The 17,221-nt window shown below is 43.1% G+C and overlaps 1 protein-coding gene across 1 annotated transcript in view; it reads left to right on the top strand.

The window, feature by feature from the left end:
- Nucleotides 1-8,251, top strand: part of SYNE1 (spectrin repeat containing nuclear envelope protein 1) — a 408,382-nt gene extending 400,131 nt beyond the window's left edge. Inside the window, exon 146 of the mRNA XM_052645623.1 lies at nt 7,327-8,251. Coding sequence (XP_052501583.1) covers nt 7,327-7,567 — 241 coding nt within the window. The 3' untranslated portion in view covers nt 7,568-8,251. The remainder of the gene's footprint in view (nt 1-7,326) is intronic.
- Nucleotides 8,252-17,221: the final 8,970 nt, after the last annotated feature.

Below are 17,221 nucleotides of genomic sequence, written 5' to 3'. Positions count from 1 at the left end.
ATTGTGGGGCTTTTTCTGAGGGGGTGGTCTGTAACAAAATATCAATAATAAAACATGAATGGAGAAAAACTCATGGGGATTTTCGAAGATCACGATGGGCTTCTCCAGGTCCGCTGATGTTTTCTTAGCCCCCTATAAAAAAAGACATCATGTACTGTAGAGAGATCACTGTTTCATAAAGTCCATCTTCTCGCCACAAATTACTGATGTGTCATGAACAGAGACGGGGCATCCTGTCCCCGCAGCGTTCCTTTAAGGATACCAGAGATCGACTCTGTAGTTGACATAAATGATGGTGATGAGAAGGGGAAAAGCTCTTATGTTATTGACAGTATCCATACTGGTAGCAACTGCCCTTTGGTTCCCAATTTCCCCTGTTGTTTCAGACAGCCACCCGGCCTTATGAAATGTCAAAGGCCTCATTTCTCAGGGCAGCAAGGGTTTCGATTCTCCTAATGGGGCTTTGCGGCTGGGACAGCCACGTTCTCACTGTGACATCCGCAAGGTGCCTTCAGCTCTGCTCTGTCCAGCACTGTTTATTAACATCTTTCTGAGCACACAGCACGGTGTCCACTTTGCTGCTTACAGGACCTGAAATACAAATAATCCTCACCTGAACGGCAAACGTCGGCAAACACCTTGGCAGGCGGATTGTGGTTAAACATTCTTGGATCCTTAACTCCTTGGCACCTCTCTTTGGGGTGTACCCACGTGGACAATAACATGGAGAGTCTGCTGGGAAAGAATTAACTTCTCTCACAATCCAGGCTGTCATGGTGTTCCTTTACATTGGACTGGAGATTACCTCGCGTTTGATCTTGCACTGGTCCAGCAAACTTGAAAGGTTATTGCCAAAGCACAAACAGTTTAGAACGTTGACCCCAGCCATCTGTGATGGGAAAATTTTAGGCATGTATTCTTTCTGAGAGCAAAGAGGTTGACTTGAAAGAAGCTGGGTATTTGTTTGAAGGGAGGGTTCTTATATTCTTTTTGTGGTTTAAAGTCAGATATTAAGAATATCAGTTGTTTGCCTCCTGTATATTTCAGATTGATTCTAGAGCCATTGTTCTCTGTTTTCTTACATGATATTCTAGGGCTAACAATGGACTGATCCCAGTGTTTACCATACACCTACTATGTTTAGGCCCAGGACCCACAAAATTAATACAATATGGTTCCTGTCATAAAAGAATAGCGACATGTCAGAATTAGGGATTCCCTAAATCAAGACTCTTTAATATTCAAAACATCTGAAAAACATTTGAAAGCATACATTCCTAATAACTATTCACAATTTTTGAAATTAAACATACTTAAGATGCATGGCTTTTTGAAGCCATGTTTATGATGGCCCAGCTGACACTTTTTCTCCAGTTTTGATATGAAATTATCTAACCTGAGAGCCAATAACTGTTCAAAATTCTACTATAGATTAGTTGAAGTTCACACATGGGGAGATTTTACTCCAATTTCCTGCAAGGCAAAGGAAAAACTCCTCCATAGTCTGCAGAGAGGGAAATGATGACTTCATTCCAAAGCTGAGAATTTAACATGTAAATCTTCCCTGGGCGTCTTTAGTCTTTGGCACCTTCTACACAAAGAGCTGAGACAGAATAAGTGGCGAATGACTGGCTGAAACACTGAAACAGGGAAAAAGGACCTCATTTTAAAATGTGTTCAAGGGAGCTTTTAAGCAGGCACAGTGGGGTTTTCACACGTACATGAGGGCCTCACTGTAAACACTGGTCAATTTCTTGTGGAGTTTTTTTTTTTTTTTCAGGTCTTTTCTGTCCTGCCCTGGGGATTTATTTATTCAAAGCTCTCAAAGGCCTCAGCCTAAAACAACCTTGTCCCCAAGGCAGGCTAGACGCCCTGGCATAGGACAGTTAGTTATAGGGGCAGGCTCCACTATGTTTCTTTCATATTTTGAGGTCTCCATTCACAGTGTTTCCCGGGAACAAGTAAGACACTTCGGAAAAATACATTACCTCTTTGAAAGTACTGCTATAAATCAGGACTGTTTCCCTGGAAGGAAAGCCTGAATCTAGCAATTTCCCTAAGGATGTGAGTCAGCACACCCTTGCTTTAATCATACAGATAAGAATGATAAGTTGCTGACATTTATTTAGCATTTAGTGTATTCTAAGGACCATGCTAAGCGTTATATATCTGTTATCTCATTTCCTTATTTAATCCTCCCAACATGTTCATTCCCAATTTTATAGACAAGGATATCAGGAAATAGAGGGATAAAGATGTAGAATTTGAAACCAAGTCTCTCTTACTCTGAATCCTATGCTTGTTAACCACTCCACCCAACTGTAGGCTCTTAATGGGGGTGTGTGTGGGTGTGTGTGCGTGTGTGTGCGCGCGTGCATATGTGTTCAGTCACTAAGTCATGTCCGACTCTTTGCAACCCCATGGACTCTATATCCCGCCAGGCTCCTCTGTCCATGGGATTTCCCAGACAAGAATACCTGAGTGGGTTGACATTTCCTTCTCTAAGGGATCTTCCCAATTCAGGGATTGAACTCGCTTCTCCTGCACTGGCAGGTGAGTCTTTACCAATGCACCACCACCTGAGAGGGTTACTTGAAACAACAGTTTCAGGGCTGGGGCTACCGTGGGCTGCCTGAGATAGCTTCGGACCAGCCAGGATATTCATTTTGGAATAAGAGGAGACGCACCCTAAGTTGATTCTGAAAATTTGTCTTCTGAACCACATACCCAGGGAATAAAGATCACTCACACAAGAACGGACAAGATCATGGACAACCTGATATTTCCTCACAAAATTTTCTATTCCTCTGCTGCCAGTGTTTGCTCACAAGTTACAAAATGAGTTGAAAGTGTCTTTTCATTTGTGTTTCAGTGACATATGCACAGAATTTACTCATTTTATTTCCTTGGTGACATAAAATTTTTGAGATGAGTCGCACTCCATGTGCGGACTCTCTCCCTAGGCTTCTCACAGCCCTTCTGAGACTTTCTTTGCTGTGGTGTGTTCATAGGTATGGGCTTCCCTGGTAGCTCAGCTAGTAAAAAATCTGCCTGCAATGCAGGAGACCTGGGTTTAATTCCTGGGTTGGGAGAATCCCCTGGAGAAGGAAACGGCTACCCATTCCAGTATTCTGGCCTGGAGAATTCCATGGAGAATTCCTGTATTCTGGCCAAAATTCCCACAATTACACATATTTTGGGAAAGAGATGAAACAATGCCTAGGCAGTATTTTTACCCTCAAATTTGAATGAGTGAGGGGAGTGAGAAAAATTATAAAATAAATGTTTACTTGTAGAGAATAAGCATGTTTTTGCAGGACAAGGTTACCCGAAATATCTCCATTGATTAAGTTCCTTAAGCAAGCTTACACATTTCGTTTTTCCTCTGTCTACACAGCCTCCACCACATCTGTTTGTAGAGTAAGGCCCTTGGAAAGGGATGAGTGAGAGCTCTTTGTTCTTCCTCCTGTCAGATTCCCCAAGACTCTGAAACTTAATTGAATTTAGATTAATAGATTAAATATTAAAAGTACTCACTTACTTGGTATCATTAACCTGCTAGTATTAATACTAGAAGGGACAGGTTCATCCTAAGGAGAGAGAACTTTGGGACTGTTGAAACCTTAGTAATTGCCCCACGCAGGTAGCATTGTTTTCAGTAGACCAACTGGACATTTCCAAGAGCAGTCAACTGCATGGAAACTCACTAAGCACCGTGTGTTCTCTTTGTCCCCATCTTAGCCCATTATTTCTACCCAGGTTGGCATTCTTCAACATTAGAAAGCTTGCACTAATTAAATGTTAATACAGAATGCTCTGATGCTGTTAAATGTGCCATGTCCTTCAGTAGACTCTGCAGCATCTGAGCCTGTCATCCAAAGATGGTGACCTTGTCTTGCTTTTCTCAGGAGTGGACTAGTCAATGTGTAGCCCTTGTTTTGATCTCAGTCTTTGGCTTAATTGTTCAAAGAAGCTAATAATTGACAAACAGGCTGTTCAGCTCTGTCAGTCAGATTCTTAATGATATGCATGAATCTGCCCATCACTAACGTCCTGAAGTGTCTCCTAAAGAAAAAAGTCAGTTTGAAATCTCCCTCATTTTATTTAGATACTGAGTAATAAGGAAACGCGGAGCTCTCTTTTGTGTTTTAAATTGTCAGACAGCTGACAGGTGGAGAGTGTTATTCACCAGGGCCTATTTTCAGATCATTCAGTCCGGAGCTCATGGGTGACTGTCCCATCCTTCTCCAGACACTTTAAACCACTGAATTCATAAACTGTCAGGACCAAGAAGTTTTAGGAGATTAATGCACTCTCATCTTTGCAAATGAGAAAACTGAAGGCCAGAGAGATTAAATTACTTGCCCACAGCTGTACAGCTGCCTTAAAATAGAATGTCCCTGTGTCCATATACTGACCTGGTGGTCTCTGTAAAGCTGTGAGGCTTTATGATTGAAAGCATTTATTCTAGACATGAGGAAACCACTCACCTCCAAGTATTTTAAGATATTGCCTTCTTTGCCTCTACATGGGAGATACCCGTGACATAAATATGACCTGGATGGCCTTCATTCATGCCACCAAACAGCAAAACATTACAGAGACACACTGCTGAAGCTCTTCCTTTTTTATTTTTTACTTTTTGGCTGCATCTTGAGGCATGTGGAACCTTAGTTCCCTGACCAGTGATCGAACCTGCATCCCCTGCATTGCAAGGTCTTAACCACTGGATCACCAGGGAAGTCCATACAGCTCCTCCTTTAACTGTCAACTGGGGCACGTGATTTACTCTATTTATAAATCCTAAGTTCTAAAAGTTAGAATACCAGAGTTGACATTTTCATTCTGTGCCATGCTAGCTCTGTAACCTCGAGTGGGTTGCCTGACTTCTCTGTGCCTCCTTTATGTCGGCTATAAAATGAAGGTGGGACAGGAACACGGAGGACTGCTGTGGGGATGAAGGGAGAGACAAATGCTTCTGTTATCCAGCAGTTAGAAGAGTAAATGTGAACTTTTGTTAGTTATTTATCTACAAAATCAGAAGATGGACTAGCTACTCTAAAGCTTTATCTCAGGACAAATATTTTACAGGTAGGTTTACAGGCTAGATAGTTAGAGAAAGTTCTATTTAATAGATATGTGACAGATTTCTTTTATGCCCTGGCTCAGGAAGATCCCCTGGAGAAGGTAATGGCAAGCCAGTCCAGTGTTCTTGTGCCTGGGAAATCCCATGGACAGAGAAGCCTGGTGGGCTGCAGTCTGGGGTCACAAAGGGCCAGAGGTGACTGAGCATGCACGCCCACAGTATATCTTCACAAAACAGTGTTTCTGAGTATTGGTCCTAGCAGAGGGCAGTTAATCAATTTGACCACTAGATGGTGATTGAACTCTTGTGGCCTCCCAGTTGGTAACCTCTTTACATTCACCAATTACTAGAAGACATAAAGTGTATAAAGCATGGAGCTTGCAAGTTGGAAGCCTGTCTAGTCTAATTTGAAAGGATTTGAAGAAGAGGTTGTAGCATAGAGGTGAAGTCAGTTGTTCAAGGTTTGCAGACCGGAAAAGAACACAGTCCCAATTTAGGCCAGGGGTCTGTTTTTTTCAATCACGCTCTGAGAGCTGCAATAGAAACCTAGTATAGTACACGGCTGCTCAGAGCTTCTACAGGGCTGGTCTAGACTGTTTCACGTATTTCTTTGTGAATTTAATGAAAGAGTTTTGAGTAGTCCCTCTGTTCCCTTTTAAGGGGATTACTTCTGTTTTTTATCTTAACATTTTCTTTGGTGCCACTCCTCACTGATACTGGTGTAATCTGGCTTCTGAAATTAATAGCTAATAAGGTAACTCTGATAGCTCAGTTGGTAAAGAATCCGCCTGAGATGCAGGAGACCCCAGTTCAATTCCTGGGTGGGGAAGATCCACTGGAGAAAGGATAGGCTACCCACTCCAGTATTCTTGGGCTTCCCTTGTAGCTCAGCTGGCAGAGAATCTGCCTGCAATGAGAGAGACCTGGATTCGATCCCTGGGTTGGGTAGATCCCTTGGAGAAGGGAAAGGTTATCCACTCCAGTATTCTGGCCTGGAGAATTCCATGAACTGCATAATCCCTGGGGTCTCAAAGAGTCGGACATGACTGAGTGACTTTCGCTTTTTTTTTCAAGGTAGCTGGAGAGTGTTTTCTCATGAGATAAGCATACAGAGTAACCAATACAGGGTTCATACCTGTATGCCTCTCCTGTGGTCTCACAATCAATGCCCTTACCGTCAAACCATTAGAGAATTCAGTCTAGGTGTGGGGAGGGGGTCTCCTTGGTACATCTGTTCTTTCTGCTTCTGCAATGTTGTGTGTGTGTGTGTACACAATTCCTCTTGTAAATAACATTGCTTTCCTCCTCTTCTGCACTAGTAACCAAAACATTAATGGATGCTTACAAAGGGAAAGCAGTACCCCCCACCCAGAGCCTCTTTCCATATTCAGTGTTTCACAGGCAGTCTTTCTTATGAATTCTGAAGTTCATGCTTCATCTCTAATGCACTGTTTCAAAAGTAGATGGGGAAATTTAAGGAGATAGAAAAACGTGGAACATTGGGTCTAGAAGGAGCCTTCAAGGCACAATCTATCTTCAGAAACAGTGTGTCTGTTTCCCAAATTGATGGAGCCAGTGGCAGAAGGATCACCCTGGATTCAGTATCATTCAGCACCTGCGTTGTGTAGACTGACTCCACTGCCACGCTTATTCCTACAGCCTTGGAATCCGCTAATGTTAGGGCCAGTCGCTGACTCAGTGCAAGATGAAACCAGGGTATACTCTAAGGTTAATTCAACTCTGTGGGTCTGTGCAAAATGACTGCAGCTGTCCTTGTCCTTGCTACACGGACTCTGGCACGTCCAGGACTGCTAGACGGGAGGAAGACCTTGTGTCATCCTGACAGCCACTAATTGTGCCTAATGTTGCTCTTGATATTCTTACACCAAAAATGTACTGCATCAAACATCTACATTTTAATTATCCCGGGTCTACTTAATTTATGCTGGTGGAGTGTGTGTAAAGCAATTATCTTTGTTGGAAAAGGTTTTGCCAAATGGAGGGGTGGAATTTGCACCCAGTTAGTTACCTTTAACCGACTAAATGTCTGCTTTCCATCAGTGCAGTCTCCAAACAACTCTTCATTTGGTGGTTGGTAGATCACCTGGGTTTACTGCAGAAGACTGGCAGCTAACTGCCAGGTTGGGTTGTGTTCAGCCTAACCGAAGGGGAGGAAGCAAACAGCAGCATCCACCCAACACTGCAGATACTTGAGTTATTGATGTCGATTCTTCTCTCAGGTCCATAAAAGGTGGCTCCGATTCCTCCCTTTCTGAGCCTCGGCCAGCCCGGTCCGGCCGAGCCTTCCTGTTCAGAGTCCTCCGAGCGGCTCTTCCTCTTCAGCTCCTCCTGCTGCTTCTCATTGGGCTGGCCTGCCTAGTCCCGATGTCAGAGGAAGACTACAGTTGTGCCCTCTCCAACAATTTTGCCCGATCATTCCACCCCATGCTCAGATACACAAACGGCCCTCCTCCTCTCTGAACCAAGCAGATGCTCTCTACAGCTTACTGCTGGTCGCCTAAGGAGGAATTTGGCCCAGGGCGATCCCAAATGAGCAAAGAGAGGACGTGAGTCTTGGCGGACGCCCTCGGTACGGCTGCTGATGCCCACCTCCGCCTCCCATGTGTGCAAATCACAGCTTCGGAGGTGACGTTAAATGGTGATGGGGGAGGACACATAGAGGACAGAAGCTGGGAAGAAATTCTGATTGAGCCTCAGCACTCAAGAGTCAAGATTTCTACCATTCCCTGGACACGTGAACTCTGGGCCCTTGGCCCATCCTGTGTGTACCCAGGGACTTCCGGAGACCATCTGGGCAGCTTTCCCATGGTGCTGCTCCATCCATTCAACAAGTGATGCTGCCTGAGCATCACGCTGGCATCGAACAATCTACCAGCCAACCAGTGCTGAAGAGATGTGAAGACCCTGTAACACACAGTTTTTAAGAGCTTATATGGCAGCTTCCTTTTTACCTTGTTTTCTTTGGGGGCATGATGTTCTAACCTTGCAATTAGAAGCACAAGCTGTAAATCTGAAAAGGCACTTTTTTTTAAAGGTATAAAGAAACGTTGGATGTAATAAATAAAAATCATGGAAGGCTTTATGTGAAGAAAAAGTTGAATGTTATAGTAAAAGAAATGATATTTATGTATGTACAGTTTGCTAAAGCCAAGTTTTGTTTGTATCAATTTATTTGCATTTATTACAGATACTATGAAATATTTTGTCTGTGCTTTTTTTTTTCCTTCCTAAAGAAATGACTCTAAATTTCCCTATTAAGCAGGCACTTCTCAGAATGCAACTTGCTGCTGCTGCTGCTGCTAAGTCGCTTCAGTTGTGTCCAATTCTGTGCGACCCCATAGACAGCAGCCCACCAGGCTCCGCCGTCCCTGGGATTCTCCGGACAAGAACACTGGAGTGGGTTGCCATTTCCTTCTCCGATGCATGAAAGTGAAAAGTGGAAGTGAAGTCACTGTCGTGTCCGACTCCTAGCATTCCCATGGACTGCAGCCTACCTGACTCCTCTGTCCATGGGATTTTCCAGGCAAGAGTACTGGAGTGGGGTGCCATTGCCTTCTCCAGAATGCAACCTAAATTATCTTTCTTTGGTAGAATAAATGAAGCTGAAACATAAGCGTATGTTTAAAAAAAAAAAAAGGAAAGAAGGATGAACAGAGGTAGTGCATATTTAGACAGAGAGAACTCTGGATAACTTCTGCCTTCTGCTTCCAGGGCCAGTCCCATCTCCCAGCTGTCTCCCAGGTGCCTCCCAGCATCTTTCATGCCTTTCCCCTTCTCCTTTCTTTTCTGTTCTCCGTGCACAATTGGAGCAACGACCTGTGAGCTCCTGACTGAGGCCCCTTCTCCATTCCATCCCAAGGTTTACCAAAAAAACCATGGCAATATCCCTGAAGCACGCTTCCATTCAGACCCCTTCTTTGCTCCAGAATCTTGTTTTCATCATCTAGTGGAGGAAATAGAATTTTAGTTTGTCATTCAGGTCCTCAGACAGTCAGATTTTATTCCGTCCATCTCATTTTGCCAACTCGCAGCTCTCATGGAGCTGTTTGGTGCTCGTGGTCATATAATCCACCATTGAGTAATCAAAGTAGGAAGATTTATTTAAAATCCAAGTTTCTGACTTCTCTTGCGAGTGGAAAGCTCACATGTCCTGGACACATATTCCCACATGACAGTAATAGCTGGAGCGACGTGACCGCTTTCCTTTGAAGAACAAGAGGAGACAGTTACTACATTTGCACAAACGGCCTATGAGTCTCCCTCATTACCTGCACCAGCCTAACTCCCAGAGTTACTTAGTTTACGAATCCTGCTGTAAACTAAGAATTTAAACCCGACTGAGAAACTCAGAATTACCTGGAATTTCCTTCCATAGTTTTCATGTTGTTCATAGCCTGTGTGCCTTCTTACCTAGGGGTTCAGAGGTTTTTTTAGGCTTTCTGATTTCTGGGCTCACAGCAGACCTTCTAATTAAGTCTCTGGGGGTCCAGCCTGGGAGCTGACATTTTAAACAGATGCCTGAGGTGGTTTTTAATCCTGTGAAGTGAAAGTCGCTCAGTCGTGTCCGACTATTTGTGAACCCGTGGACTATACAGTCCTTGGGGTTCTCCAGGCCAGAATACTGGAGTGTGTAACTGTTCCCTTCTCCAGGGGATCTTCCCAACCCAGGGATGGAGCCCAGGTCTCCTGCATTGCAGGCAGATTCTTTACCAGCTGAGCTATGAGAGAAGCCCGGTTTTTTGGTGGTGGTGGTGGTGGTGGTGGTTTTTTTTTTTTTTTTTAAGTCTTACTAACTGTTGAAAAGCACTCCTCTTTACCATCTTAGCTCCAACTTTTTGTTCTCACTACTCATTCTTTCCTGCCTCACAAGCCTCAGCTCACAAGCCACCTCCCTGTTGCCTTTGCAGATCACTGTTAGACTGACTTCCCTGGACTGAACTTACCTCCCATGGTGTACTCCTGCTCTATAATGTCAAGTTATTCCTTCTTTCCCGCTTAGGGAACAGATCGGAGGTGAGATGTTCTTTTCTAAAGAAGACACACACCTGTGTGTCACGATTTCTCTTTCTGCTTCTGGGAAGGCTGTGAGCAGTGGTGGACACTGGAGTTGAAGGATGCCCTGTGCCCTTCTCTGAGGTGGTTCCTCTTCAGTTGGGCTCTTCCCTCACTTCCCAGTCACCCCAGCTCTGGATACCTGGAGGCCCTGGGCTTGTTTCTAGAGCAGTCTGGCCTTTGAAGAGACATGTGTCGCCAGTTATGGAAATCACCACACAAGGAGGCATCAGTCATGGTGGAGACCAGCCCACAGCCTTCAGAGTCACTTCTCCACATGGCAGTTTACTGACTTCACTACGCATTCCCTATCACCGAAGGGTCATATATTAAATGTGGCTGAGAAAGTGATGTAGCTTTGACTAAGACAAGTCTTCAAGTCCCATTTCTGCCTTTCTAAAACCCTGTGAAACACTGAACGGAAGGCATCATGTGCGTTTCTATTAAATATTTTCAAGACTCAGAGGAAAGGACATTGGAAAAGGACAGAAGTGGGAATCTCCTGTAAGAGTAAACTCAAAACCATGAGGTGCTGTCTTCCCCCAGATGGCAACGTGACCCGTCCAGCAAGGACCAAGCCAGCCACAGATAAGACGAGTATTTCTGTCTAGAGCTCACATAGTCTCCATGCCTAATGAAGGAGGGGACACAGGGTACCATTTGGAGCATCCTTGCCTGTCCCAGCAGCTTCCCTGGCAGCAGAGAGAGAGATGGTCAGTGAAGGCTTTGTGGATGAGAAAGGGGCTTTGGAAGAATTTTAAGGGACTAGAAGGACACTGATGGCTGTTAAAGAGGCTCTGACTTCCACAGTAGGGATTGTCCAAAGCCCGGCTATGGCCCAGAGGTAGGGAGTCATGCCCCCCGCCAAGTGGTGAGTCAGGAAGGGCCTGGTGAAGAGATGAAGGGTAGGATTAATAATATCTTGGTAATGGAGTCTGCACAAACAGAAAATGTTAGAAAAACTGAGGGAAAAGAAAACCCATAAACCTAGGATGAAGAGGGAAAAATAAAGAGTTAAAACTAAAAGTAGTGACTTACTGAAACGTCCACGGAGAGGTACAAGGTTTTTGTGGAAACTGTGCCCAGGGAGCAGGAATGTTGACTCCTGGAAAACGGGGTGGCTCAGCTTCCCTTGTTTTTGTAAGAACTGAGAAGAGATGCCTTCAAAAGTCTTGGATGGGCAGTTCAGCAAGCCGAGGGCTGAGATTTACTGTCAAAAGACAGGTGGGGGCAGACAGATTTACAGCCTGTGCCCTAGGGCCAAATATTAAGAAATTAGAGCTACAAAATTTTATTGGCAAGCCACTTAAGAGATCATAAAAAAAAAGAAAGGTGGAGGGAATAGATTTATGAGAGCTGATCACGACTAGAAAAGCAGGGTCTCTAGCTGGTCTGGATGGACCAGAGAGCAGTCCCAGTAGCTGGGTTCCCTGCCCCCGCCCACCAGTCCACCATCACCAAATATACCCCTAGGGACTTAGACAGAAATCAAACTCTCTCAGAGGATATGCTGAATAGAACCCCAAATCCCCAGGCATAGCAACATACACTCACATCACAAGTGTGTATTAAATGCCCGGTGGAGAAGGCAATGGCACTCCACTCCAGTACTCTTGCCTGGAAAATCCATGGACAGAGGAGCCTGGTAGGCTGCAGTCCATGGGGTCGCTAAAAGTCGGACATGACTGAGCGACTTCACTTTCACTTTTCACTTTCATGCATTGGAGAAGGAAATGGCAACCCACTCCAGTGTTGTTGCCTGGAGAATCCCAGGGACCAGGGAGCCTGGTGGGCTGCCGTCTATGGGGTTGCACAAAGTCGGCCACGACTGAAGCGACTTAGCAGCAGCAGCAGTGGGTGGCAAAGATGCTTCAAACTCTTCCGGAGTCAAGTTGCAGCTGAGCCCTCGTCCCTTCCTGTGTCATTACCCATTAAAATGCCATCCCTGGGCCTTTGACATACAAGAGCATCTGTATTTTCCTCTGCCCATTCTGTCCTGAAATTGGGGATAAAGGATAAATGAGGACACTAGAAGGGAACCAAACAGAAGCAATCTCTAATTTGGAAGAGAAAAGGGAAATTAAGCCTGGCTCGCTCTGTCTTTAGGTTCTGTCAACCAGTTTCCTCTCCTTTGCCATCTTTGTCACCTGGACGATGTTACAGAGGGGTGTTTTTTGAAAGAGTCTGTGGACGTGGAGGCAGGTAGAGTGGTTTGCAAGCACACAGAGGCAATTTTCGGCTTAGTCAGATGCAGCACTAAGACGTTAATTTGAGTGAGAGAAGGTGCTTCACCCAGAGTGGCCATTGCAATTTTAGATTTAATAATACATTGTGATAATTGTGACCGACTGTTGTACCTCAAGTAACCCAGAGATGATGAAACCTTAAAGGAATGACTTTTATGCTTCAGTTTCTGGCTCCTCACTGACCTGTCCCTCAGAGTTTTAAAATATCCACCAGAAATCTATTTGGGAATATCGCAGAGGGGCATAAACTCGGGGAGAACCCTCCTCATTCAGATGAGCAAGTGAAGGAACTGGGGACCCTGGGGGGACACTTCCGGGAGCCTGTTCTCTGCAGGGCAGCTGAGGGCTTCTCAGACAGAGGGGGAATTCTGCTATTGGGTAGAAGGTGGGAAGCAGAGGAATTCACTTGAACTCTGTGGTCAGGCAGGAGCATCTTGGAAGGCTAAGGAAGTTGGAAAGTTGAAAATTGGCTAATGAAAAACAGGGCGATATGCCGTAACACGGGCCGAACAACGAGGAACATTTAATCTGGGCAACCAAGGATGCCAGTGGGACTTGGACATAATCTATCTAAAATATGGTCTTAGTAAAAGGACTCAGATGCAGCTTTTTTTCTCTTTTTACCTGTTACCTAATACAGAAGCAGGATCATAACAGAATATAGAAAGCCCAGTTGTATCAGGAGAAGAAAGAAAAGTCCTGGGTCAGCTGCACAGATGCCTGCATCTGATGCCATAGGTGGTCTAGAAGAAATCCAAATCTCCCAGAGGAATCCTCACATCAGGGCCTCACAGATGCATGTTCCCAGCCCAAGCTTAAATCGTGCTGGACACATTCTTGAGGCAGTGAGTGGCTGGACACAGAAAGTGAAGCTGCCAAACAGCTGCCAACACCAAGGACAGGTCCAGACCATTACCCTCAACCCCAAACCACCTGGCGCAGCACACCTCCCACCCCCAATGCCACACCTCCTTGTGGGATTTACAGGTTGACCAGAAACGGTAGGGATGCATCATGTTACAAGCAGTCTGTCCAGGCCAGTGGTGTTTCCAGTGTGGTCCAGCTCAGCTAGACTTCCCTGTAGCTCAAATGGTAAAGAATCTGCCTGCAATGCAAGAGACCCGGGTTCAATCCCTGGGTCGGGAAGATCCCTGGAGAAGAGAATGGCAACCCACTCCAGTGTTCTTGCCAGGAGAATCCCATGGACAGAGAAGCCTGGTGGGCTACAATCCGTGGGGTCACAAGGAGTCAGACACGACTCAGTGTTATGGCCAGAGCAGCAGCATCAGAGTCACCTGGACACTTCTGCCCATTGTTGGCTCTAGAGCTGGGTTTCCAAGCCACCACTGCCCTGGATTTCCTTGTCTTGGAACCCTTTAACTCTCACCAGCTGCCACAACACCACGCTGTGTAAACAACCTCCCCCACCGACTTGTAATGTCAACTTCATCCAATAATAGGTTTCTGTATAAAACTGGACTTTTTTATTCTGGACTTTGTCTTGTGTTCTTGATCTACTTTTCCATTGCCGTCTTAATTATATTAGCAGTATGTAGTTAATTGCATTAGCAGCATATCGTTATATTAAGAGCTGCCGCTGCCGCTAAGTCACTTCAGTCGTGTCCGACTCTGTGCGACCCCATAGACGGCAGCCCACCAGGCTCCCCTTTCCCAGGGATTCTCCAGGCAAGAACACTGGAGTGGGTTGCCATTTCCTTCTCCAAAGCATGAAAGGGAGAAGTGAAAGTGAAGTCGCTCAGTCGTGTCTGACCCTCAGCGACCCCATGGACTGCAGCCTTCCAGTCTCCTCCGTCCATGGGATTTTCCGGGCAGGAGTACTGGAGTAGAGTGCCATTGCCTTCTCTGATATTAGGAGCAGTATATAGTATAACTGAATGTAGTAATAATGTTTATATGCAACTATATATCGGAGAAGGCAACGGCACCCCACTCCAGTACTCCTGCCTGGAAAACCCCATGGACGGAGGAGCCTAGTAGGCTGCAGTCCATGGGGTCGCTGAGGGTCGGACACGACTGAGTGACTTCACTTTCACTTCTCACTTTCATGCATTGGAGAAGGAAATGGCAACCCACTCCAGTGTTCTTGCCTGGAGAATCCCAGGAACAGAGGAGCCTGGTAGGAGGCCATCTATGGGGTCGCACAGAGTCGGACACAACTGAAGCGACTTAGCAGCAGCAGCAGCAGCAGCAGCAACTATATATAAATATAAGATATATAATAATGTTAATAATGATATAGTATAAATTATGATATAATAGTATATGATATATACTATTGATAGATATACTAATGATAAATAGTATAAATTATTATATTAATTATTTATTTTAAATAATTTTGTTTTAAATTTTTTAATATTGATTATTTTATTATTTTATTAATTATTAAATTTTATTATTTTTTAAGTTTTTCAGTGATTTTTAGTATATTCACAGAACTGTGCAAACAATGCCATTGTCAATCTTAGAACATTGCATCACCTCAAAAAAAACTTCATGGGATGAATTGAGAGAATAACGTTGAAACATACATTACCACGTGTAAAACAGATAACTGGGGCCGGAGCAGGGGGTTGCTGTCTATAACACGGGAAGGCTCAAGAGGGAAGGGATATATGTATACTTAAGGCTGTTTTTTTTTTTAATTTAATTTAATTTTATTTTTATTTATTTATTTTTATTTTACTTTACAATAGTGTATTGGTTCTGCCATACATTGACATGAATCTGCCACGGATGTACATGAGTTCCCAATCCTGAACACCCCTCCCCCCTCTCTCCCCATATCATCTCTCTGGGTCATCCCAGTGCATCAGCCCCAAGTATCCTGTATCCTGTATCGAACCTAGACTGGTGATTCGTTTCTTACATGATAGTATACATGTTTCAATGCCATTCTTCCAAATCATCCCACCCTCTCCCTCTCCCACAGAGTCCAAAAGTCTGTTCTATACATCCATGTCTCTTTTACTGTCTCGCATACAGGGTTATCATTACCATCTTCCTAAATTCCATATATATGTGTTAGTATACTGTATTGGTGTTTTTCTTTCTGGCTTACTATATATACTGTTGATAGATATACTAATGATATAATAGTATAAATTATCATATTATTTATTTTTAAAATATTATTATTAATTATTAATAGTATATGGTACATACTATTGATATATATATACTAATGATACAATAGTATACGTTATTTATACTATTATAATAGTATAAATATGAATAATGATATAATAGTATAAATTATATACTATTATAATTAATAATGATATAATAGTATAAATTATATACTATTATACTTAATTCATTATTAACTATAATATACTTATTATTATATTATATATTATAATACTACTATATATTATTATACTATACATTATTAAATATACTTAATTCATTATTAAATATAGTAGAGTATACTAGTTTGTTATACGTTTTAATACATTTTAGAATAAATCCCATTTCTCTTTTTTATATGTGTCTATTTTAAAGGCTGTTTTAAAAGATCAACTATTTGAATGACAAAGCATTCTTTTGTTTTCTAAAGGAAAGTTTTCTATCTCCCTCTTAGTCATCTCCCACTTTGATGTGACTTTTCTGTCTTTTGATTTTCTCATTCAAACAGCATACACATATGTTTTTTAAAACTGGATCTATTTTTATTGTTCTGTGACTTGCATTTTTCACTTACCAATATTCCACAGACATGTCAATACATATGTGTCTATTTCCTCTACATTGGACATCTCAGTGTCTTTTTTTTTCAACTGTTGTTTGCTTTCAGATTTTTGCTGTTTAAGCAATGCTGCATGCTTGCAGGTATATGCATGCTCATCTTTTGTATAATGCTGCTTATATTTCCCCAAGATGTGCTGTTCAAGGTGGAATTACTGAATAAAAAAGGTATGTATATTCTAAACTTTAATAAATTATAATAAATTGTGCCAGATTATGTTCTGAAAAGTGGTAATGATTCTCAACCCCACCCAAATTAGAGAAGAGAACCCTTTTTAGAGATCCTCCCTAAATTGAGAGTGGTATCTTCCAAATCATGGGAATTCATCCCAAATTATTAATGATCAGAATCTGTACATTATACTCTTTGAGGGGACTTTTACAATGTAGAACCCCAGGCATCACCCCAAACCAGTTAAATCATGAGTGTTCAGTTGTCAGTATCTGTCTGAAGCTCTCTGGGTGATTCCCTTGTGTAGACAAGTCCTGAAGGTCTGGACTAGATGTTATCTGTTTTCTAAAATATTGCACGATTGAGGCAGCATTAGCTCTTTTATTTTTATTGTTATTTCACTCTTCTTTTTTAATCTTTTGGCAGTGCCCTGTGGCATGTGGAATCTTAGTTCTCCAACCAGGGACTGAACCCATGTTCCCTGCCTTGGTAATTCAAAGTCTTAACCACCGGATTGCCAGGGAAGTCTCAGCTTGCTGTTTGTAAAATGTGCATTTTCATGACCAGGTTGTATGACCGACCATTGTTCCAGTTTATTCTCTGTTTTTCTGCTGCTTTTTTAAAACAATTTTTAAATACTATTTCCAAGGAACTCTTTGCATATTAGAAAATTAGCCCTGTAATTCATATCATTTATACGTACAGTTCCTTTAGTCACACAGGAAGTTTTAATTTTTATGTCAACAAATCTGACATGTTCTTCTTCCTTCTGAGATTCTGGCTATTGTATATTAAGATGGCCTTTTCCACTGTAAGATTATGCAGATTTTTGCATGCATTCTCTATGAGTAGGTCTCTAATCTATCTGGAATTATT

This window comes from Budorcas taxicolor, chromosome 9 (genome assembly GCF_023091745.1).
Source record: "Budorcas taxicolor isolate Tak-1 chromosome 9, Takin1.1, whole genome shotgun sequence".
Lineage (NCBI taxonomy): Eukaryota > Metazoa > Chordata > Mammalia > Artiodactyla > Bovidae > Budorcas > Budorcas taxicolor.
This window is presented reverse-complemented; position numbering and strand designations above follow the sequence as displayed.